General features: G+C 43.0%; 1 protein-coding gene across 10 annotated transcripts in view; it reads right to left on the bottom strand.

The window, feature by feature from the left end:
* NFIA (nuclear factor I A) overlaps positions 1–23,230 on the bottom strand; it is a 246,063-nt gene that overhangs the window by 12,429 nt on the left and 210,404 nt on the right. For 5 of the 10 annotated variants that reach the window (XM_062003501.1, XM_062003491.1, XM_062003496.1 and 2 more), the window contains 3 exons: positions 20,659–20,837; positions 17,958–18,123; positions 10,538–10,629 (listed from right to left, as the gene is read on the bottom strand). In XM_062003501.1, the coding sequence (XP_061859485.1) occupies positions 10,538–10,629; positions 17,958–18,123; positions 20,659–20,837 (437 nt within the window). The remainder of the gene's footprint in view (positions 1–10,537; positions 10,630–17,957; positions 18,124–20,658; positions 20,838–23,230) is intronic. The other 5 variants (XM_062003494.1, XM_062003497.1, XM_062003500.1 and 2 more) reach the window with 2 other exon arrangements.

Below are 23,230 nucleotides of genomic sequence, written 5' to 3'. Positions count from 1 at the left end.
TAAAAAAACCCAAAACCCAAGAGAAGAGCCAAGCAAGGAACGTTTTATGTAAATGCACTCCTGGAAAATCTCAATCTCATTGTTCAGCACATGCAAGGAGGAAAAAAACCCCAACTCTATGTCCAAATTTTCGCATCTAACTTTATCTCCTTTTCTACAACAAAATAACTTTTCTGTTGTCATACCTAAAAAGATGTAGTCACAGCAAAGGCACAAAAGGACACCTAAAGTTGTGTCAAGCTGCCTCAAACAATGCAGCAATTGATGTGTTCAGCGCCAAAGGTGGCTGCATTTTATCAGTGCTGATTTTTGTTCCTCGTATCTCATAATTAAAATGACATTTCTTTTACTTCTGAAATGTATTTTGCTGCATCTCTTCACGTTCAACAACTAGTGTTTGTGTATGGGGAGTAAGAGTTGGGTCATGCAAGTGAATATGCCTGAAAATATTACGATTATAGTGTCAGTACTGTTGTCGAAATTGAATATTAAGAACAAAAGTAACAAAAGGCTATGTGGTGAAGCCTGCAAGACAGCTTCACATTCAGCCTCTTCATCTTTATTAGGCTTTTCTTTTAAAAAGATCCTGTCTTTGGATTAAACTTTTCCAGTTCTACCCCCGTTTAAGTAGAACACACTATAAAAACAACTGCCTAAGACGAGACGATACCTTTTGTTGTTCTGAACTAAAATCAGTAAAAGTCTCAAAGCTTGGAAGTTTGTAAACTTTGACAGCTACAACTTGGCACGCTGTTAGTAATCCTTACTAAGAACAGACACTATTGTTAAGTTTAAAATATGACCAGGTTTTAACCCAACTGCACTTATTTTGCTGTATTTCTTTTGAAGCCACAGTCCTTCCCTTGTGCTCTATTTACGTTTCTCCAGGACAGTCCAGCTCAGTGTCTCAGGAACAGGAAATCTGTTGTGAACTCGGGCGCCCTTCTCTGTTAAGAAAAAGCTTGTCATCTTTTGGGCCCTTCTTATGGAATTTAGTATTAATTTCAGAGAGAGACAGTCTATTTTGCAAGGCGTTCACCTCTGGAGCTTATTTATTCCTTGACCTCCACGTTAAGACCATTAAGCAAAGGTGATTCCTAGAACAGAGGCAGCTTAATGCCCATCCATTGTGAAGGAACTAGGGATCGTGGCCTTTAATTTTTGACCTTCATTGTAGATTTTGGTCCTAATTCTTTGATTGCAGAATTGTTAAAAAGCATATATGGCAGTTGGCAAAAATCTTAATGTTCCAGTAAATGCAAAAGCCATAAATTCAGCTGCTGACCTTTTCCATCCAGGTCACATGTGACACGTACTGGAGTTTGTCAGGCTGGGTGGAATTTATTGGGCTCATATAGGTATCAGCTGCAAAAGCTGAACTTTCATGAAATGACTTTCAAAGGCACTTCCAAAAGCCTTGTAAAAAGTCAATGTGTCGGGTTTTTTTTAAGGGTATACATTCTACATGCATTTTAAAAGGTCTCATCATGTCATCTCTGGAAATCTTCAACACTTGGGAAACTTTAGCTCTTAAATTATTACTCTTTGCAGAACAGAGAAATCGGGCCAGGCATGTAGTTACTGTGATTACCAACTTCCAACAGCCTCTTTCCAAGCCCAGGGAACCCGCCAAACATCTCCACACTCCTTTCTTTCTTATGTGTGTCTCTCCACCCTGCTCTGAAATCGATGGTATTGATGGGGTATTGTCAGTCAGGGAAATGGGATCTGATAGGACCCTCAAGCAGTTGCAAAAGAAGGGAAGGAATACAAAACCTACTCAGGCCCACGCCGTGAGCGAGAGATCAATGTTCTCAATAATACGTTTGCCGCCATGTAGCACCCTAACTGTCGCAATTAATAATGTAGAAGGGGCTGATTAACTTAAGTAAAGTGCTCTCCACTGTGTAAACACATAAAGATCCATAGGGCAAAAGAGGGAGGAACGAACAAAACGTCATTTTTATATTTTATGTGGACACATTCTTGCTTTCTATTCTGCTCTTGTAACAATTACTGTACTAGCCACTCTGACAGAGTCAATAAATCGATCTGGGACCTGATGCAGCAGTGAGGCAGACTAATCCAATACAGCATTATCTGCAATGAAGGCTGGGGGTGGGCATGGGGTGGCCAGGAAATCGGCCAAGTCAAGTAAAAGCAGTAAGAGGTGCATAACTACAATCTTGCCTTGTACTTGTTTGATTTGTGTGTGTGTGTATGCATTGTGTGAGTCTGAACAAGTGTACAGCTCTGCAGGAGGAAAATGCTCGTCCCATGCTACATCTCCAAAGTCCCTACAGTATCCAAAGTCTTTATGATGCTCCAGTCGGTCACAGGACCCTGCAGCTCAGTGAGGATCTGCACCCACTCCGGTTTAACCATGTCTGATGACTCTCTCCCCCACTACACCAAAGTCAGTACCTGCTCCCCTTCCACAACAGCAGCAAGAGCTGCTGCTTGTCCATTGAAAAACAAATCTGCAAGCCCCTTTCCATATACACTGTACCTGTGAACACAGGAACTGTCACACTTTGTCGGATTAAATGGTCACTTGGGTCTGGTATCATGTCTCTGAGAGTGGTTGCACTCCTCTTGGGAGGAAGATGCACGAATCCCTACAAAGGAGGTGCACCAAAATGATTTGGCCTGAAGGAAGCTCCTTCCCAACCCCATGCAGTAAGTGGTAGGCCTTGTAAATTCATGTTAGCGGGGAATATGAGATTGAAAAAATAGAAATAAAAGAAAGATTCCTGCTGAATGGAAAAAAGAAAACTGTTTTTTGGCAGAAGTTCTTCAAGAAGGAGAACATAGGCCATTGTTATTATGAAGACTTTTCAATGAAAACACAGAAAATCATTGCCTTTTAGAGTAATTGTTTAGCTAAAGAAAGGTTACACAGCTTGTAGAGAATTTAGTAAGAAATTAAATCTCTCCAGCTCATTCATCATATTTCTGCATTTGCCAACTCTTCCCACCAGGCCCACACTTACTTCTTCTCTCTCTTCTCCCCTACTGTGGAGCATAAGTAATGGCCATAAACCCCACCGAAAGGGTGCCTTACGCACAGGCTTCCTGTTTATTGTAAGAAGGGGAGGGGGGGAAAGGCAGTAAGTTTAATTGCTTAGTTTGGGAAATTCATCTACGTTCATCAGAAATAATTGTATGTTGTATCTATTGCAAATAGGATGCTCAGTGTTCTTCCCCCCCCCCCCAGAAAAAATAGAGTCTAAACTGCTCACTGGAGCCTGCAAGGAGGAGGAAGAAAAAACACAGGAAAAAAGGATCTCCCTGCTGAGGACTAACCCAGCCACTTCTGGACTGATTTAGCTCCAACCTACTTTGAAGAGAAGGCCAAATAATGGTACTGGGAAGTCTTTACCATTACAGTGCAATATTTGCTTTCTTCTTGAGGTGCACTGTTCTCTGCTGCTTTTTAAGAACTGATCGGAGAGTGAAATTTCACACTGTCCCTCTGTGCAAAAGCTCAAATTAATGGGCTTTGTGCACTGAGCTGAGCAGGCAGTGAAGGGGAGCTGGAGAATGACCCCAGTTTCTGGTTACCTTTGCACCTCCTCTCTGCAGAGCACACTCTGGACTGTCATTAGCAACTGTGATCAGAGCAGCACGTTCACAGGCTGTGTGGGGGACATGTGGCTACAGAGCTATTCTGTGATCATCAAGAGCACCATGGCCACATGTGGGCTCTTTGCTCCCATCATGGTGGAACCACAGTGAAGGATTCAGCCAACACTTCCTCGACTAATTTCAACAAAAAGAGACGAGCGAGTTTCACATGGCCAAACACAAAGCAAAGGCAGGATCTGAAACCCTCTTTCAGCTTCCCAGGGTCTGAGATCTGCTGATGCTTGACAGAGATTGACACTGCATTTTCCATGAACTCTCTACACTTACACTATGTTTTCAGAGCCAACTCTGGGCCACCCTCAAGATCAGGCCAGTATAGCTGCTTCCTGGGTGGAAGAGGGAAGACAGCACCAACATTCAGGTCACAGGTCAGCAGCTTGGTGCTACTGGCTCTGTAGCAAAACACTTTTTGCTCCAAGATCGAAATATTCAGAAGTTATAATAAGATTCAAGCCCACAAGAGCCCATCCCTCATTGTCCTTCATCCCAGGCAATTACTGTGAATTAAGTGGTGAAATAAGCAACTTTCCCTTTGCACATACTCAGTCTGATCTCTGTTTTGGGCTTCCCATTTCTTTTGTGTACTGTAAATGTCTAGCAGGAAGGCGATACGTGTGGGTACATGGCACACATAAGCTCAGTAACACTTAAGTTACACGCTTCGGGCTCTGTGTAACTCTGCTCTGCGTGTTGGAGGAGAGCGGCTCTTGCTTCCCATCACCTATATGGCAAAATCCACAGCTCCCTGCTTGGTTTGGAAAAAGACCGGTCCCTCTATCTTCAGCAGCACTAGAAAGAAGCATGCACACCTCATCAATGTAGTTTTACATCTAGTCTGCAAATTTCTGTTTTTTAGCCAGGAGAGACACTATTCCTGCATACAAATGATGCTCCGAACCTCCCACTACACTTGCTGCTACGGGCCAAGAGAAGGAAAGGGGCAGTCAAGTCTCTGCTTAGAAGTGCTTTGCAGTTAAGTCTGTTCCAAAGCCATGCATGCTGGCCAAGGGAGGTTACTGTATGGAATATGTAAGTCTCAGGAGGCTGAACTGATCTGAGCAAATGGTTCCAAATGAATGTTCTTTATCTCCATTCAAACACAAGTGCTGCATTCAGCCTTGAGGACAAGTATTCTTGTCCTGGGGAGAAACAATCACCTAAGCAACAAGTACTGCTGAGCTGGCTTATAAACAGTTCTGCCCAGGACCCCCAGAAGAAAAGGCCTGATCTTGTTCCTGCAGCCTCTCGAGTTCTCTGCATGTCTGCTGTGTTGTACAAGCCACATGCACCCCTCACGCTTTTTCTGGACACGAACTGCTGTGTGAGGTGAAGGGGTGGCTCAGCTGTTAGCACACTGCAGCACTGTCATGAAATCCTGACCTTCCCCTCCCTCCCCCAGGGCCGACGGGTGCTGCCCAGCCACCCGAAGCGATGCCTGGGCACTGTCCAGAGAGAAGGGCACAGAGGCCAGAAAGGACAGGGCAGCCCGTGGTACTCATCAATAAAGCACATCAGCACGAGCCGTGCGTGAGCCTGGCAGCAACACGTCCCTCTCTGGCGGTGCAAAGGGCAGGGCTCTGTGGCAGGGCTTCAGGGAGAAGCAAAGATGGAAAATCCCCGTGAAGCGACGCACGTGTTTCATCTGTCACAAGAAAAATGTGTGCACTGGTTTCTTTCTTCCATAGGGTGGCAATGGAACCTGGGCACAAACACAGCGACGTGGATTCAGCTGCAGGAGCCGCAGCTCTGGAGGAGCTGCATTAGCTTCCCATTCAAGGTGCTGATCTATGAATGAATGTGATCTATGAGTCCTATGTGCTTTTGGGCCTTGCTACCTGTGATACTGCTCCCCTGCCTCCCCTGCTGCCCGGGCCACCTCCAGCCGTGGCAAGGGGCATCACCTGCACCTCGCTCCTCCAAAGTCAGTGTTTAGGCAGCACTGACTGGCTGTTATCACAGAAGGACCATTGACTCTGGAATTTGCCTCCCTCCCTCGTCTGACAGAGCTCACATCTGCTAACTACAGGATACAGCATAAAGCTCATTTTTTCTCTCGTGCCCTTTGTTTTAAAGTGCTGCCAGTGAAAAACTGCAGGTTGCAATTTGCTTTCTGAAAGGATTGTGGGGAAGTTAAATAGTCTTTCCCTTGTCTCTCGAAAAGAAAACAATGGTACAATTAGGCTTGGGTATGCACCTGAGGCATAAGGTGTTTTTTTAGAGATAAATAAAAGAAGAAGCTACAAAGATATGACTGTCTAATCGAGGAAAAGTAAGAGAACAGGAGCAGATCTAAAGAAGTTTGCATTTTCCTTAGAAACATTTTGCTAAACTTCAGGAATCCCCCCTCCTCCCCTTACTACAGGGCAGCACTACTCTTTCACAGCGTGCAGGGGATGAGAGTATGGCTGTGCTGCTGAGCTTGCTGGCTTTCAGACTTCTTGTTTTCCTGCCTAGATAAGCTTCTTTGACTTTTTTTTTCTTGGTTGTTTCTTCTTACACTTTCTTGCAGTATGCTAGCTAAGCTAAAGGCCTTTTGTTTCATAAAGGATGAGCTCTGTCTCCAGCACTGCTGCAGCTGGGTGACTCTAGGGCCCCAACAGAAAGTGTGAAAAGACAAGACCTTGGCTTAACAGTTATCTGACTGTAACTCTGGGCTTGTGCAGAGGCAGAAGCAGGAAGAGCTTCTACTCCTGCTCTTCTAGAAAATAGTTTTATCTTTCCGAGGGAAAGGTAATAGAATAAACATTTGGGTTTGCCCTCAACAAAGTTTCAGAAACTACCTGGGATAGATCTGATATAAAGTATGTTTACACTGGAGAGGGATTCTTCCTGAAACAGCTGGTCAAGAGACTGCACTTTCTCTCTTAAGCAGAGAAGAAAACCATTTAGTTTCTCGGAGGTGGTAAAGCAGTTGATCCTCTGCCTGGGTGCCTGCAGTGGGAGGCAGGTTCTGCTCTGTGCATCCTCATAACCTCTCTGTGTAAGGCACATGGGCTACTGGCAGGTAGGAGTGATTAGACAGAGCAGGCATGTGCTGCTCAGGAGCTGTTTTTAGCATCCAAAGTACAATTTCCAGGAAGATGTAGGGTAAGTAGGTGGCAAACAGGACTCAGCCTAGTAAACAATGCTTAGTGTGAAGTGGAGCTGCAGCACGCTGAATGCCCCTAAAGGAATTTGGTAGTACAGAGAGAAGTGAGGGCGTTGGAGATCAGCAAACACGGCTTAGAGCAGCGAGTGACAACACAAACCCTGGTCACAAAGAGCGGGTTGCTAGTTTAGTGTTACCAGCTGCACGTACTCCGAGCACATATCCTGTGTTTCACAACTACTTATATCTCCTCGTTAGGAGAAAAAAAAAAACCCACCTCAAAACTCAGAGCCCTTTATTAGCGTCACTGCGACCGGTAGGCTAGTCCCAAATTAACGTGATGGTACTTTCCCATTCCTTTACCCACTCTCCTTATTACCAGCCCTTGGCAACACCAGAGACGTATCTATTACTTAGTCATGAGGCATCTAGACCAGCTTGCTTTTGAAACTAAAGACTGTGTACCCCAGGCATACTGTATTTCTGATTTGCATATGGAAAAGGCAGTTAAAAAGCCAATGCCTCCATATTGCCTGCGAGTCAAGTAGCAAAAGTAAATGATTTATCAAGCAAAGGTTACAACACCTGTGCCTTTTTGTCAACATATACAGAGGATGCCAAGTCAAATGCTTCTTCTAATAGCTCAAACAGAAATTTAGATTCAAATAACCCCCCAGACAGGACGATTATGTGGTGAGCCTGTGGAGTGGCAGAGTGATGGATGGGGTAAGCAGAGGCAGTGGGTGAAAAAACAAACCCACTGAAAAGTTTTGAAGCTGCTAAAACCAAGACAAAGTCAACAGCCCTTTTGGGGCTTTGTTACTGAATCAAGAACTACTGACCTAGCTCGGTTTGTTTCCTGCTCTCTTGTACCACAGAGCTGTCGACCTGCTACAATCTTTGCTGACATGGGAAGATGGCCTTTTTTCTGAAGAAAATACTACATAAATTCCATACAGCTCCTTGAAGGGATTAAATTTGAAGCAACGTGACATAAATCAGAACATGCTGCTAATGGAAACGTCTACTGCTAATTTTTTATAATGCCCATTAAGAAAGGCATGTATTGGTTTGGGTTGTTTAAAAACAGCCCAGGACAGAATGATCCTTGCTCAAACCCAGCCACGCTGTTGTACATTTGTCTGTGATTTTATTCCAGTGTTCTGGGAAGGCCTGTGAATGCCCATGTATGGGAACTGCCACTTCTGCTGAACGGCACTACCACAGCCCTCTGCACACACTCACTTCTGCAGCACTTCAAGACTCTAACCGGTGCCTGTAGTCAAATGACCCACCAACTGCAAGAGAAAATCAGAGCCACCAAAAAGCTGACCATAATGGTTTCTTAGAGCTTGTAGATGGACTGTCATTTTAAAAAAGCAGATGTTCAGATATAGTCTTCATTTTGCTGCTCCAACAGCAGGGAGTTGCTTAACCCTTCTATTTAAGCTTGACTCTGAGAAGCTCTGAGTGTTGACTGTTCCTCTTGTCTAAGGGAACTGTGTGGCCTGGCAGTTAGTGGTCCTCAGGACCCGTACCTTAGCCTGACTTTGAATGTACTATAAAAGTCCTGATGGAAAGCAGCCACCCCAGCTGCTTTTAATAACACAGGACTATGTATTTTTATACTTTCATTTCAAAAATACCCTAAGTGATAGTCCTATACACTAATGCCCCACAAAAAGAGTACAAAAGCACGTCTTTGTTTAGAGGAACACCAAGTAAATCACGAATCATCGCAGTTAGTATTTTTACCTCCCTTCTCTGATTTAAAACACAGTCAAATTCAGAGTTGTTTCATGAATAAGTAGTGAGTTTTGCTGATAAATTATATATTTAGAATCAAGTGGGTTGTGGTGGTGTAATGATGGATAGAAGCACGGAGATGCAGCTGGAGTCAGAGACTGGAAGTCAGTCTCCTTCCCCACTGCAGCATGTTTGACTCTAATTGAAAGCTGTGCTTGAGTATTGTTTTTCACTGTACAGCATTGTTATTCACTATACTGCATTACCTAGAAGCACTTAAAGTAAGGCTAGAGCACTCTGAAACGATTCAAGTCATAAATAAGGAGGATAAAAGTTTACAGTCAACAAACTTATCTGGGAAACCTAGGCTGCAGGATGCAAATAAGCTTAAAATATTTTGAAGACTTAATACTGTTGTGTCTTACTACATAATCAATTCACCAACTAGTAGTTTTTCAAGTCTTCTGGAAAAGGTAAGTAACATTCTCCAAAGGGTTTCAAGTTTCCTGAGCTACGAAGGAAAAGGCTGAACACTTAAGGACTTTAACAGTATACTCTCACATTCCTGCTTCCCCATTTCAGTGTATTTCTGTGTATTCCAGTTGTTTCCAAAACAATCGGAGAAATAAGATTTAAACATGGAAGGCACATGAAGACTTGTCACATACATAAAGCAAATAAAGGAAAAGGCCTGAAAAGTGGGGTGCAGGCTGTGTTTTGTTAAAGCATGAACAAAAAAATCAGAACCTGATGAGTTAAAACCCGCTCTGCACTGCTGGTGTACTTTCTGTGACCCTATTTCATGCAGAGAAGGTTTGAGACTCAATGTAGTTTAACCTGTGCTGCCGACAGAGCTATAAACTAAAGCCCCTAACAAACTGTACACAAAGAACAGATAGCAAGAAAACACATTGTGTTCACAGGTGTCTGGTTGCAGCCCTGTGAACTGAGAATCCCCGGTAACAAGCGGTGTGTGTTTCATTGACAGCGTAGATGCTGGAGCCATCGCAACCAGGAGCCCGTCTTCAGGCACACACTGGGCTGTGCCATGTCACAGCCATTCATCTGTACCTTCATTACTCAGATGCACAGAAGGGGTCGGAAAGAACTTACAAGAGCTAAGAGTAGTACTCTCCAGTTTGCTAGTTACTTGAATTGTTACTTTTTAGTCATCACAACCAGCTCAAAACAAAATCACAAATATTTCTTGCTGTTAACAGAGTCAAGCAATCACTTACAGCTTCAAGCTAAGGTTGTCCTAAAGCACTGGTTCTGCTCACTTTTTTATACCTTCTCCCCCATGATAATGTGATATTAAGCACAGACTTAATTTTTTCAACATCTGGCTCAAATTAGCTGCTAACAAAACTGCCAACAACTATTTTCTTAATCGACCCTGGGAATTTGATACAGCTTGGAAAAAGCACATTTAAACCTCGTCCTTCTCCTAAAGAAACACAAATGTTTACTTGAGCTTCTGATTTGACCATAGCAGGACTATGAATTCAGTTAACCCAGCTTTATAGGCCTGCCTCAACTGCACTTTTCTCTCTTTGTGTAAGGAAACAGATGTGCTTGCAATTACAAAATCTGCTGCTCGCTCAAAGCCCACCCCCACCCCTGCAAACGGCCAACCAGGAATTCCAGGCTATTTTTTAAGTGGAAGTCATTGGAGCAGTCTCCCGCTGTATCTGCTGGGGGGCTAGGGTGCACCATAACCTGATGGGTCTCTCTGAGCTCCTTTCCCCAGGTGCACTGGGGAACATGCTGGAGCGAGAGTCTCTGAAAACCCAGTCCCAGAGGAAAAACCTGCGCACTAGAAGCCAGTACCTTAGAAAGCAAGAGAGACCTTTCCAGTTATGAAAGCAGCGTTATTACTACATCAAGCCCAAAAAAACACAACAGACAAACAAACTGCAAGTGACATTTCACTGTAGTTACTGAGACCATGTGGGTGAAGTGACAGCGGCAGTGCAGCTGGCTCCGCGGGGACACGTTAGAGGACACTGAAGAAGAAGAGGCTGCAGGCATACAGAGAAGTCGAAAGCGGCCCACCTGAGTCTGTTGAGGGATATTTACAAAGCTTGGATCCCGTGGTCCAACACTGACGAATCGGTTTGCGGGGGAGGTGCTGGGTGTCGAGTAGGCTGTGAAGGGAAGGGACACATGCGTTGAGGAAGCGGCACTAGATTGCACACGAACAACACCAAAACACACTGTCTCAGAGCCACCTAAGCAGATGTTTAACATAGAAATGTGCAAACGTTTTAGAGAGCGAGAGTTTGGTTTTAGACATCAGAAAGGTTTGGTCTTAATGACGGGGATATAAACACGGCGGGGACTGGGCTGCTCCTTGCCAGGCAGGATGTGCTCGGGGAGGGGTGCGCTGGGGAGACCTGTGCTGCTCTCCATCCAGAGACCTGCTGCAGGCCTTTTCATGCTGGGGTAGCACAAGAGACTTGTGTACGTCCTGCTATTGCCCATGCATCCCTGGCTGTTTGACTCAAATATGCGGCATCTCTGGTTTTAGCGGGGTTTTGCATAGCTGTGAATTTACTAAACAGCTTATTAACAGAATCAGACCCTTATTTCCTGCTAATCCAGCATTCTCTCTCGCTATCGATACAAAGTTTTGGTTTTCATACTGCTGTGGTCTGCACTCTCTAAAATGTTCACTTGATGTGTTTGACAAACTAGGAAGATCCCTTCGGTAAAAAATTAATGGGTTGCAGTTTCACTGGGGTGGTAAGTGCAATCAGTCTGAAGCTGCCTTTAAAAACTGGAATGGCTCCCATAAATGTAAAGCTATTAAATGCAATGCAAGCCAAGGACCCAGATTACTTCCAAACTTGAAGTACTTTAATGATTTTATTGTTGCATTATATTCTTGCACTGCAACTGTCCACAATGCCACGTACTTCCACATCCAAAAGCTTTCAGTGCATTTTTCAGCCTTGTTCTCGATTGAAAATCCCCCGTGCAATCTTCTCCCTTGCTCAGTTGTTTTGCACATTCAGATCTCAATTCAAATAACCTAAATAGATGTCTTAATACAAACAGTGATTCTGTCTATTTCAAATGTGTTTATGGGAATGCATTCTGCTGAATAAAATCCCCAGACAATCTAACTATCCAATGAAGAGACAAAAAACAATGTTAGAGGGAAAGTTACGTGCCAAATTCCAGTCAGGCTAAATATAATGTTCAGGCCTCAACGTTACAGAAAAATAAGGTGAGTTAAAGAGTTGGAGAAGACACTGACTTGTCTGTGTAGATGATACTCTTTTGCCTTTCTGCAGGCAAAACATTCGGTGAGGAGGCATTACATTGGAGGGAGACTTTCTTTAAAGACTGTACTGAAAGAGGCCGGTGCTCCACCTTATCCACTGTCCTCTCTTATAGAGGTCATAAGCAGATGCACAGTGAAGACTTAAGACAGGTCACACAATTACTTTCTCATATTCTTTCCCACTCTCTGATTATTTTAAGCTCAGGGACTCCTTGTATTAAATGGCCTGTGAGGGATTTCTCACTGATGAATGCCCAATCTGCCCTTGAACCCATCCAAATGTTCTGCATCCCACTATGCCCTTTGGCGAGCAGTTCCCAGACCTACGAGCATGCAGAATTGCATCCTTCCCTTCCCTTCCCTTCCCTTCCCTTCCCTTCCCTTCCCTTCCCTTCCCTTCCCTTCCCTTCCCTTCCTCTCTACCCCAAGTCTCGCAATGTCTCCTGATGCCTCCCTAATTCTTACATCAGACAGCTTCACTTCCTCAAAGAGCATTCCCCTGAAATCACCTCAGGAACTGCACATCTTCATTTCTTACTGATCTGAGGGGAGATAAGGCACTCCTCAGAATTAATTCCTCCCAGTTGTTTCCAGACAGGCCAGCTTTTCTCTCCAACATGCTACCACTTTGCTAGCACTTGCAAAAACCACGCCAGGAACACCTTTCCTTCATAAAGTTTTACAGGAATTTTTAAGTGCACTAATTCATCTTTCTGAGGTGGATTTTGCAAACTGCAGTGTGGCTTGCATCTTCAGAGTACAAACAGGTACAATGGTTGCTATTCATGCCTGCACATCAAGGCAGAAATGAACTCCGCAGATTTGGCGAGGTGTTCTCCTTGCCTTTTTACCATGTTAATTTGCTTAATAATTCAAAGAAGCTACAAATTTGCAAAGTGTCTATCTCTGTTGCTAGTGCCATGTACCAAGGTTCTTCTGTACTATTTTATGGTGAGGTGGTGTGGTTTTTGGGTTTTTTTTGAACTAACTACTGAACCCAATATCGTGCAAGACTAAAAATTCCTTTTGCACTGGGGAGAATTAACTTAAAGCTCAAAAACCAAACATCTGTTGTTTGGTTCTTCTGGACTGCTTTTAAGGAGGCAGAATGAGTGGAGAGGCCATTTAATCCCTTGGAGCAGGTAAGTTCCACTCAGAAGGAAGGAACTCAAGATCTTGTTTACAGTTCCCCATTGGCAGATACTTTTGCTGTGATATTTGGTAGGAAATCAAAGGGAAACCATCAGAATGCTGTCTTCAATGGCTTCTCTGTTCAAACAGAAAGTCTCAAGCATTTGAGAGCTGTGGTAACATGCACAAAAGCCCCCTCAAACCTCGCTGGGTGAATTACTGCGTATACTTTTCTTCTGTAATGCTCCAAACTATGTTTAACTTGCTTTCTGAAAACCCTCGGATGTCAGTTTGGGATTTCGTTAAGGTCATATAACCACATTGCTAGAGCCAAGAAGTGAAGAGTACCAAAACTACACAGATGCAGAGCAGCCCTGACACTGGACTCTCCCAAGCCGCTAGTCCCACCTCGCTGCAAAATGTCACGAGACGTTTGTAGATTGGAAGGGGCTGTTTTGGCTCAGGATATGAAGTGGACATGGAATACACATTAGCAGTGACTCCTGTTACGGGGAAATTTGGTTCAGAAAAGAGAGTAGCATGGAGTGTTGCTTGGACCACCACCACCACAGTCTCCGTACAGGTGCCCTTGTTTGACATGGAGGTTTCCTAGATTCCTGACCACTTCTGATGCCTCTACTCTGTTCTGAGATTAGGATGCGACAAATTGCTCTCGCTGGTTAAAGTTGGATTGTATTATAATTACAGTATACATAGGATAAAGCCTATGGTGGAGTCTTCAAACTCCTTTATGGGAAAGGGAAAAGCCAAACCATGGAAAGGAATGGAAGCCAGGTCTCTTAGGCAGATCTTCACCTGATCTTTATCAGCCCTGCTCCAATAGAATTGCATAGATCTACACTAGTTTACACCAGCTGATGGCTGGCCTGTCGGACTCGAACATCTTCCTGCCCAGCCTAATCTTTCTGCTACTGGAATTCACTAAGGATTGTTTGCAACATCATAGCCCATAGCCAAGGAAATGAATGTGGTGCCACAAATTTGCTATGATGCTTCACTTCAGGAACAAGCAAAACAGGAGCTGGCAGAGAAAGAACATTTGCTCACACAGACAGCTTTGATATTTAGCCAAAATGGCAAGAAATTGTATGAAAGACAAGACAAACAAACAGTTTTGGGAATGTCACGTATTTTAAAGTTGCCTGCAGTAGGAGAATGTTAATTTAAAATATACCTTCCTGAAATAATTGTAATGAAGTATGGGAGTGTGTAATTTATCAGACAGTTCTGGATTAAAAAGATCAGCTTTTGGCCAGTAAGGATGATTTGGGTGAGCGATAACTTGATGTACCACGAGGTCTCTCTTTCACAGACCAAGCTGACAGGTACATATGTTCCCTGTGAAGAGCTGCAGTGTTTCCCAAAGGAGCAGGGGTGAGTTTAGGCGCTGTGGAGTGGCAGCGAGAGGATGAATCGGAGGAAGGCAGTGCGATACAGCGACTCGTACTGCGATGCCTCTCTGCAGCCGAGTATCTGAGAGGGAACTGCAAATCCTGACAACTTCAATGATACAGTCATCACCCTCTCCTTTTTTTAATGGATGTGGAAAGGAGTGAGTAGAGCACTAAAATGGCTTGCCCAGAGGGTGCTCAGTCAATGCAGAGAGGAGAAAGGGAGAGAAATCCAATCAGATTATGTATCCCGTGCTATAGCCACAAGATCGTTCTTCTCACCCTGACACAAACGCTGTTTAACACGAAAACTCCTTGTGAGAAGTGACATTAACTGATAACAATCTTGCCTAACAAGGGAAAATAGCTACATTTCTTCCAGTGTAGAGTTGTGAACCTCAGAAAATAACATTGAGTTTAAAAATGGTCTTTAAAAAATATGGTGTACAGGATGGCAGTACCTAAGACTCTACATTGGAATGAGGGCCATGGATTCTAGCACTCACATTCAGTTATGATAAAGTCCAACTGGCATGTCGTGGAGGTAGTGTTTTCTTTGGGCAATGAGATATTAAACCCAGAACTGTCAAGATCAAGAAAATATTGTGTTGTATTTGTTGTAAGTCACCAACCAAACAAAATCGAGAAGAGATATGAGATAAGATAATTTTGGGACTGCTTCTGCTATCAGGGATGTGTTCTATTGAAAAAGCTTTTTATGGAGGAAAAATAAACCCTCTCAAACCCCATGAATCCCATCTCTGTTGTGTCATCCCACTGAGGAAAATACTGGCTTTCCACAGGGATAGGACTCGCAGCTGAAGGTTTCAACTCCCAGAGCATGCCTGGCCACCCAGTAGCAGCAAATCCCCAGAGCGCATCTCCAGGGGCTCTTCCTTCCTTGGACAGCACTAATGTACATGTTTTGGTTAATGTCACAGCTGGAGAGTTTCACTATTGCTCTGAGAATCATTAACCACCTTGTTGTGATTTTTAGCTCTCATTCCCAGGAGGCCACGCTGTATTGAACAGCTGCTCCTGGCTCCAGCACCCCTCAAGAGGGCCATATTCCAATTTTTGGTAGGGCTGTAACTGCATTTTGTTTCTGCAGAAGGCTTTCTGCTAGACCAAAAAAGGGAAGGAGAATGGAGCAAATGCCAATTCCTTTCACAGAATCATTATGGTTGGAAAAGACCTTTAGGATCATTGAGTCTTTCACTCCATTTCCTTGGGGGGTTGGGGGGACATGACTTGGTTCTCCTCCACACAGCTAAGGAGAGAGTCTGGCCAAAGTCTAACACCACTTCTGCCTTTGTTGCTTAAATGACTTTGCAATCTCCTCCAGCTCTGCGGGGCAGTCAGCCATAACCCAGCGACGCTCCCAGTCCCGGTGCACTGGGGCAGTTTGTAATCACGGAAAACACCTTTTAATTCGATGCGGCTTCTACAAAACTCTGGTGAATCTGCACTTGTTATTTGAAGGCTAATATTTAGTTAAGGAAAAAAAGAAACACCGATGAAAGGGTTGGTACCGATTGACACACTAAATGGAGCCCAGTGGGCCCTCCTGGTAAGCTCTCCCTGCCAGGCTAGGAACTTCAGTATGTTTCACTCTCCGTGTGGCCAGCCACTTCCACTGGCTTTGGTGTACATGTAGTGGGGTTTTTTTTCCCTCAGAAAACATTTCTTATAATCTACTTTTCTGTAAAATTCATCCCTAAATTAAATTATATGCTTCTTTACAACTCTTACAAGCCACTATTATTCAAAACCCTTACCAAAAGGAAGATGCATGCCTGAATATGTACAGAACTATATGTTTAGACATCAGCGCAGCTAATTAACAAACAGTAATTATTTTCCTAATCTTTTGTTTAAATACTATTAACTGGCTGCTCTGGAGAGAACCTCGATTGCCAATTAAGGTGGCAGCTGTCTGCTGAACACTGAACCACGGTGACCAGCCCCAGCCCACCCTGATGCCTGGTGTTCTGTAAACTTCAGCGGACAAGTGCCTGTTTTGATGCTGGTTGAGAATCAGGCCAGACACTCATTTAGCTTGTTTACATGATCACAAAAATGAAGCATTAAGATTACTGATAAAATGATGTTGGGAGTTTCTGTCTTTCAGACACCGTACACTGCCAGTAAACTGAGTCACAACTGTAATGATAAATATACATTGACCTAGTTTCATTTTTCCTGGTTCTGAAGACAAGGAAATAGTAAGGCACTGCTGACTGTATTCAGTGATAACTATGACTAAACATTAACCTTTTCAATTCCACCGCTGAATCTTATTGATAGGGCTTAAAAGACCATATCTCCCGTCAGAAAGTGTCAAAACTTCCTGATAGCATGGTGTTGGTCTAAGGTCAGAAAGAGGAGTGGAGGGGAGGGAATGAATCAACTTCTTAGCTCAACAAGAATCTGCTGATCAGTTCTAGAAGTCCTGATTCTAGAAGATCATGTTCACAATCTTGCAGACTGTCTCATACTAAAACCATTTTAATTTCTAAGCGAGCCAGAACATCTTGCTGAGTCTGCAGTTGTGCACCACCGCGTAGCAGAAGGCAAAGCAAAACTCCCAAGAACTACCAGATTCTAAAAATGTCCCCTGGACCCTGTGCAAATCTCCTGAACAGTATATAAAGCTTTAAAAACGAAGGCTTCACATGGACTGAATAGCGAATACCTCTTTGCACATCGAGCAGTGGTTGCATATAGCATTTAAATAATAAGCTTGAAAAGCACACAAAGGGATTTGCTCTTTCGATTAGATTGATTTTTGTTTGTGGATGTTATTTGGACTCCCTTCACCGTGGAACAAGTCCCCTACAGTTGCCATTAAAGCACTGAAAGCTTCCCTTTTGTTTTTAAATGTCAGTTTGAGCATAGCTTCATTAAATCATTTCACAATTAACTCCCTGAACATCCAGACTTTTTTAAGGCATCAAACTCAGCTGAATTGCGTTTGTTTCCCAGCAGAGTGAGTCCAAAGTGGTATCCCCAAGTGTGTATCCAGGAATTTGTATATTTGACTTGTGGCTACACAAAATACATATGGGAGCCGTGTGGGTGGTGGAGAGAGGATTAAAGCGTTCTCCCTGGCCCTAAGAAATACCATAGCTTCTTGCCCAAAACGCATGGTTCAGGAACCAAGTCATAAGGGACAGATGTCTAGGAAGACTTATTCCCAAAACATCTAGAAATGAACTGGAAAGAGTTGATAGTTTAGCCCAGTAGGTATAAGCAGCGATGTTTTCAATCAAGCTGTCTCACTTCCACATACTATTTATCCTCTAAAACTTGACTTGAGATAACAAATTGCCTCCTCGTGACAGTAAACAAGATCCCAAAGGTCCCAGGCCTGTGTCCCAGCTTAGCTACGGGCCTTGACTTCTCCCATGAGCCGTTGTGTGACACACCAGCAAGAGCAGAAATAAACCCGTAACCTTAAGCTAACTCTTTTCCTGTTAATACAAAAAGCAGCTCAGAATTTTGTCCATTGTATAACAGAGTGCAGAACTCTGCTCCTTCCCAGGAGCTAGCGCAGTCCTCAGCCCTGAGCCGCCGAGAGATGGTGGCGGCGGCGCGCTGCGTGCCGCTGGTAGCCCTTGCTGCCCGCTGCGTCTATACTTACTTGGAGAAGTGGGAGAGGTGGCCCCTCCTTCTGTTGATGTAGTTGGAGGTTTTGTGTCTGGCACTGGCAGAGGCACAGGCCTAGCCATTGGTGGCGGAGGTGGTGGTGGCAACATTGGGGTAGGAAGGAATGGATTGTGCACCTTGCCTTGGCTGCTACCATTGGGCTGCCGAGAAACAAGCAAACAGACAAAAAATTATACTAAAAATCAGCTATTGGGAGCCTCTGGTAATAACAACCTAGTTGAAAGCTATGTGCAATACATTTACAGTTACTTGTGAGGTGGCAAAGAAAGGCCTGTGTCAAGTTCTCCATTGACTTTAAGGAACTTTGCCTCAAATCCTCCAAACCTACAGAAATTGTCGCTTTTAAACATTTGTCCTATTAGCAACTGGTCTGAATTGCCCTGGATTAAATTCTACTACTCTTTACATTTCCTGCAGCCACTAACTCATGCTCAGGGAAAGCTGACTCCTTAAACCCCCCAGTTTTCTGCCTCTGCTATACCTTTAAGGTATCAGTGCCTAGGACTTGAGTGTAAATTTCTTAAAGGTACTGCTCATTAAGAGAAAAAACAAGCATTATTGGTGGTCTTAAAAGTCATGCTGATATCTTATTACAGGAAAGTGAATGTGTATATATTAAAGTAACTACTCTCCCACATCCCTTTTGAGTTAGCAATAGTGTACCTCACAGTTTAGTTGCCATTAGGATCACATGGAGAAACGACTGTACTCAGAACTGCTTCATTTTACACTTTAGGAAAGAAAAGGCCTCCATTTAGTCTGGGATGTGGTCAGTCACAGGCAGAACTGGCCCAGCTATACAAGCATGGTCTTTCCATCAGTCACCAGAAAAACCTGACCGTAAGTCAAAGTGTTTTCAAGCATCACAAAAACAAGAAGCAGGCTTAAAAAAATATGCCACCCCTTCCCCTAACTTGTCAAGTTTACATTTTAAATGTGACACAGCCTGGACACTTGAAAACCGTACAGATAGATGCCAAATGCCATTATAAAGAGAAAGTAGGACAGCCTGTGAATCAGGTGGTCCATTTTAGTGACAAAAATGATGAGATCACTTTCGACAGCACTCTACAAATTGATCTCACTGCAGTTCTTCTGGCACTGAGCATTGGCTTTTCCATTGATGATAAAAGCTCAGCTTTAAACACAGATCCATATTCTAAGTACTGCTAAAGAAAAGAATATTTTAATTCCTGTTAGGGTTTCCATTAGCCTGAATTACAGGGGACAAAACACTCATACTGGCAAACGCTTGGGACCTTATTTTCATTTCACCTGCTTTGGCACTGACAAAAGGCTTTAAAGTCGTGTAGGTGCAAACCACGCTTGTGCTAGAGCAAAAACGGTTCAGGGCATAAGACTAAAATTCATCTGCATTTAACTTAACAGCACTCCCATTGACTTCAAAGACTGCTGTTACTGGTGTTTGCTGTAGGAAGCAATCCTTCAGGGATATTTATTTTTCCAACATCCAGTACCTTTAATAAACTAATATATTAGTGACATCTCTCAAACACTATCTTGTCTCACAATTAGGTCCCTTTCCTGCCAAGAAGAGCCCTGCTGTATGTTCATTGTGAGTGTGCTAACAGTTCATAATGCTGAATGGTTTGGGATAAATTAAGCAAATGAATACTCAAGGAAAAAGCAAAGCACTATATTGATTTGTTGTCTAGACATAAATGTATCTGCTAACATATTGCAGACATTATTCAAAGCCTGTACTGGCTGGAATAAGTAGAGTCAGTTTTTTTCTGCTAGGGAGAGGAAAGCACTAAGGACAATACAGCTTATTAAATAAGTGTAATAAATTAGATGCTAATAATTAAACTAATTCTCATTAACACTTTCAGTCGTGTGTATGTCAGGAGAGAAACAGTAACTTTGCCAGTTATTACTTGATTGGCTGGGAGAAGGTACATGCGTTACGTTTCACGAAATACTCAGAGCATTATTTTAGATTTGATTTACATACAATTTATAAATTCTGTATTTGACTGGAATGCTGTTTCAGTAACAGCAAGATGATTCACTTTATTTGATTTAAAAAAAATGAAAATGGTTATTTGAAGCTTTGGAACTCTGCTTAATTTTTCATAGAGATAAGGGGAAAAGATAACTGCTTACAGAAATAACAAACCATAATAAACTGTACTTTTAACATCTTGAGTTCAAGTGCTGGTCAACTTGATCTAAAGTGCTATAAGGCAGTATTTTTTTTTTTTTAAATGAACTTAGCTGATCTGAAACATCTGTTTCTCACCCTCCCTTTTCCTGCTCCTTCCCCACCCCCCAAACTCTCCCCTGAACTTCAAAAATAATTAATAAAAATTATTCTGCCTTCATATTTTGTTAACCCTGGTTCCACTAGGGTTACGAGGCATGCAGCAAAGTCATTTGTGGAGGGACCCAAAAGGTCATTGTAGCACCAGCTTCTCTGACAGTTTAAGTTAATTTCACCACAATGTGGTCGAGTGGTTTTTTGGGGAGGTTTTTTGTTGCTTTTGAAAATATTTTTGCAGTAGCAGCATATTGTGGGGGTTTTTTTTCCCCTCTTCCAATGACTATTCAAGGTGTGTCCCTGGATGCAACATGCTGTTAAAATAACCCCATAATCCCGTGGTTAACTTTACATAGGACAAACACTTCTGAAGAAATAAAAACGGCTTCCTTACATTTAGGAACCCCACCTGTCCAGCCTGCTGACCAGCGTCGGGGCAGACAAGTTGGACAAACTCTTTCAGAGTCTCCTGAGGATGATAGCGGATTGCTGGGTGTGAGAAGTATGGCCCAGGCTGTTGAATAATGGGTGATGTTGGAAAATGAAGAGTCGATGGTGTTGCATGTGGACTTGCTATAGGAAAGAAAACAAAGAAGTTATATAGAGTTTTTCCTTCGGAAAGATAAAACAGTTTAAATCTGCTGTTGTTTTAGTCTTTCTTTCTTCAGAAATGTACAGTATCATTTATACATCTGATCTTCACAATTAATATACTAGACCACATCGTGCCCTACGCTCACTTCATCTAGGTCCTGAAAGCAAACGGAGCCAGGCATTTTGAAGGATTTCATGTAATTTTAGTGGATACATATAAAGGAATCAGCGGTCCTTTGTGAAAGTGAAAACTATTCCTCACATTAAGAGCAGTCCTCATCAATCCGTAAAAAAATACGTGTTTGGGAGGCTAGCGTTGATGTAATTGGCATTTCATATAACTTGGATTTGCGCATATGAATCCATTTGATATTATGCTATAAATGCTCAATAAAGATGGTCTAACATTTCCTGTTATTGGGAGGTTTTTTTTTTTCCCATCTCATTTTATTTTAACATTTACCATTTATTTTAAGTAACGTGTTTTCATCATTAACATGCACAAAGTGGCAAGATCCTTTTGAAAATCACATTTGCATTTCTCCTGAATAGCGTTAGGCTCAAATCTTCGGCAGGCCCCCAGCTTGCGTTCAGGGATGAAGTTTAATTTGGTGAATTTATGGGCCAACAAGCCAGCTGGAAAATGTACTACAGTGAAGGTGTAAAGGTGTGATGCACACAAGCCCATTGGCAATGAGAGATGTTACCCTCAGCTGATTTCAGCAGAACTACAAAGGCAGCTGAAGAACTTTGTGCTCTCCTAAGTTGTGTGACAACCTCTGCCCAGTTCCTTGGCCTTCAAGATACACTGGGTTGGACCCTTGTTAGCTGACAGTGCTTTCCAGTGTTAGCTGTACACCATGCTGCCACTCATCGTGCTACGAATTCTCCCTTTCTCTCCTAAAATGACAATTCACTCTTCCTTTTCAATTGCCAAGTAATGGAGTCATGCACAAGCTCATCTGTAACTCATAGCTTATTTCTCACCAAACAGCCATGGATCCAGCCCTGTTGCTGCCTTGGCGTGCTATCCTAGTAATCCTTCAAGGGTGCCCATGTGCATGTGCTGCACTTGTACACCGCACTTAACCAATTAGACAAGGCTAGGCAAGGGAGGTGATATCCTACAACAACTCACATGTTGGCTTTGAAGGAAGTTAAATATACAAGAGGGGAACAAAAAAAAAGCCTTTGGCACTTTTCAAAAAAACTGGAGAGATGCTGGAAAGTTAACTAAAATAAAATACAAATGAGTAAACACTCATTTCATGACAAACGTTACGAAAAGCCTTCAGTTAAATAAAAGCTAAAACCTGCTTCTTAGCCTTGTTCATCGCTAGTTTAATAATATGACACTTTATTAATAATATTTCTCTGAAGCATTATTAAACCATTAGCAAACTCAGAGCCTGAAGATGTGGATCTAACATGCACTCAGAGACAGCAGCAAGGAAACCTACTGTATTATCCTATTATCCTATAAACACTCATCAATGGTTGGCTGAGCAGCACTCCTATGTACTTCTTTCTCCACGACTGGATAGGGATGATTGCTTTGACACCACCACCATGAAGAGCTGCACTCATGCCTGAGGTGCTGATATAGAATGAATATGAAGCCCTCATCCTTGCCATGAGAAGTTCCCATGTAAAAAAGCTCCTCCTTGCTAACACCATGAATCTTCCTAATCTGCTCCCCTTAATACAATGGAAACACACACTAAATGGGAAAACACGAGGGAAAAAGCGTCGAGATGAGGAACCAAAAGGCAGCATGCAGCCTTCAGCTATCTCTGATCAAAGCAGATGTATATCCAGAGAAACTCTTCTGAGAGCACGGGCTATACCTATGTTCTAACAGCTAGATATTGTGGCATGTGGGCTGAACGGGAAAACAGTGTCTTCCCACAGCCGTGCTGGGTCTGCAATGCTGCTCTTGGGAACAGGAAACAAGAAGCAGCATATCCCACACTCCTTGTTATGGAAATGTTGACAGTTACTCCATGGCCAAGGCAAACACCTGTGTGCCCAGCCTGCTCAACCTGTCTGCACATCTGGGCTTATCTCTTGTTTTCTACAAACCTAGTTAATTATTTCTTACTTGCTTTTAAGACAAATAGTTTTGTTCTGAGTTTGCATCTTAAATTATGGTATATTTGAAAACCCTTCAGATAAAGAATCCAAATCTTCAAAGGAAGAAACAAAGGCTATTTTCCTGTCCCCAAACCCCTGGGAGAGGCTGTCATTTTGAAGTGTGCTATTAAAGGCAGAGATAATGTGGGATTCACCTTAGTAAATGTGGGTGTCTACCATGCAGTTAATTAACTTAGAATCAATGCAGAACTAAACAGAACTAATAGTTCTAAGGAGCT

The sequence above is a fragment of the Colius striatus genome, chromosome 10 (assembly GCF_028858725.1).
Source record: "Colius striatus isolate bColStr4 chromosome 10, bColStr4.1.hap1, whole genome shotgun sequence".
NCBI classification, from domain to species: Eukaryota; Metazoa; Chordata; class Aves; order Coliiformes; family Coliidae; genus Colius; species Colius striatus.
Note: the sequence above shows the minus strand (reverse complement) of the source record. Positions and strands in the feature narration are given on the sequence as shown.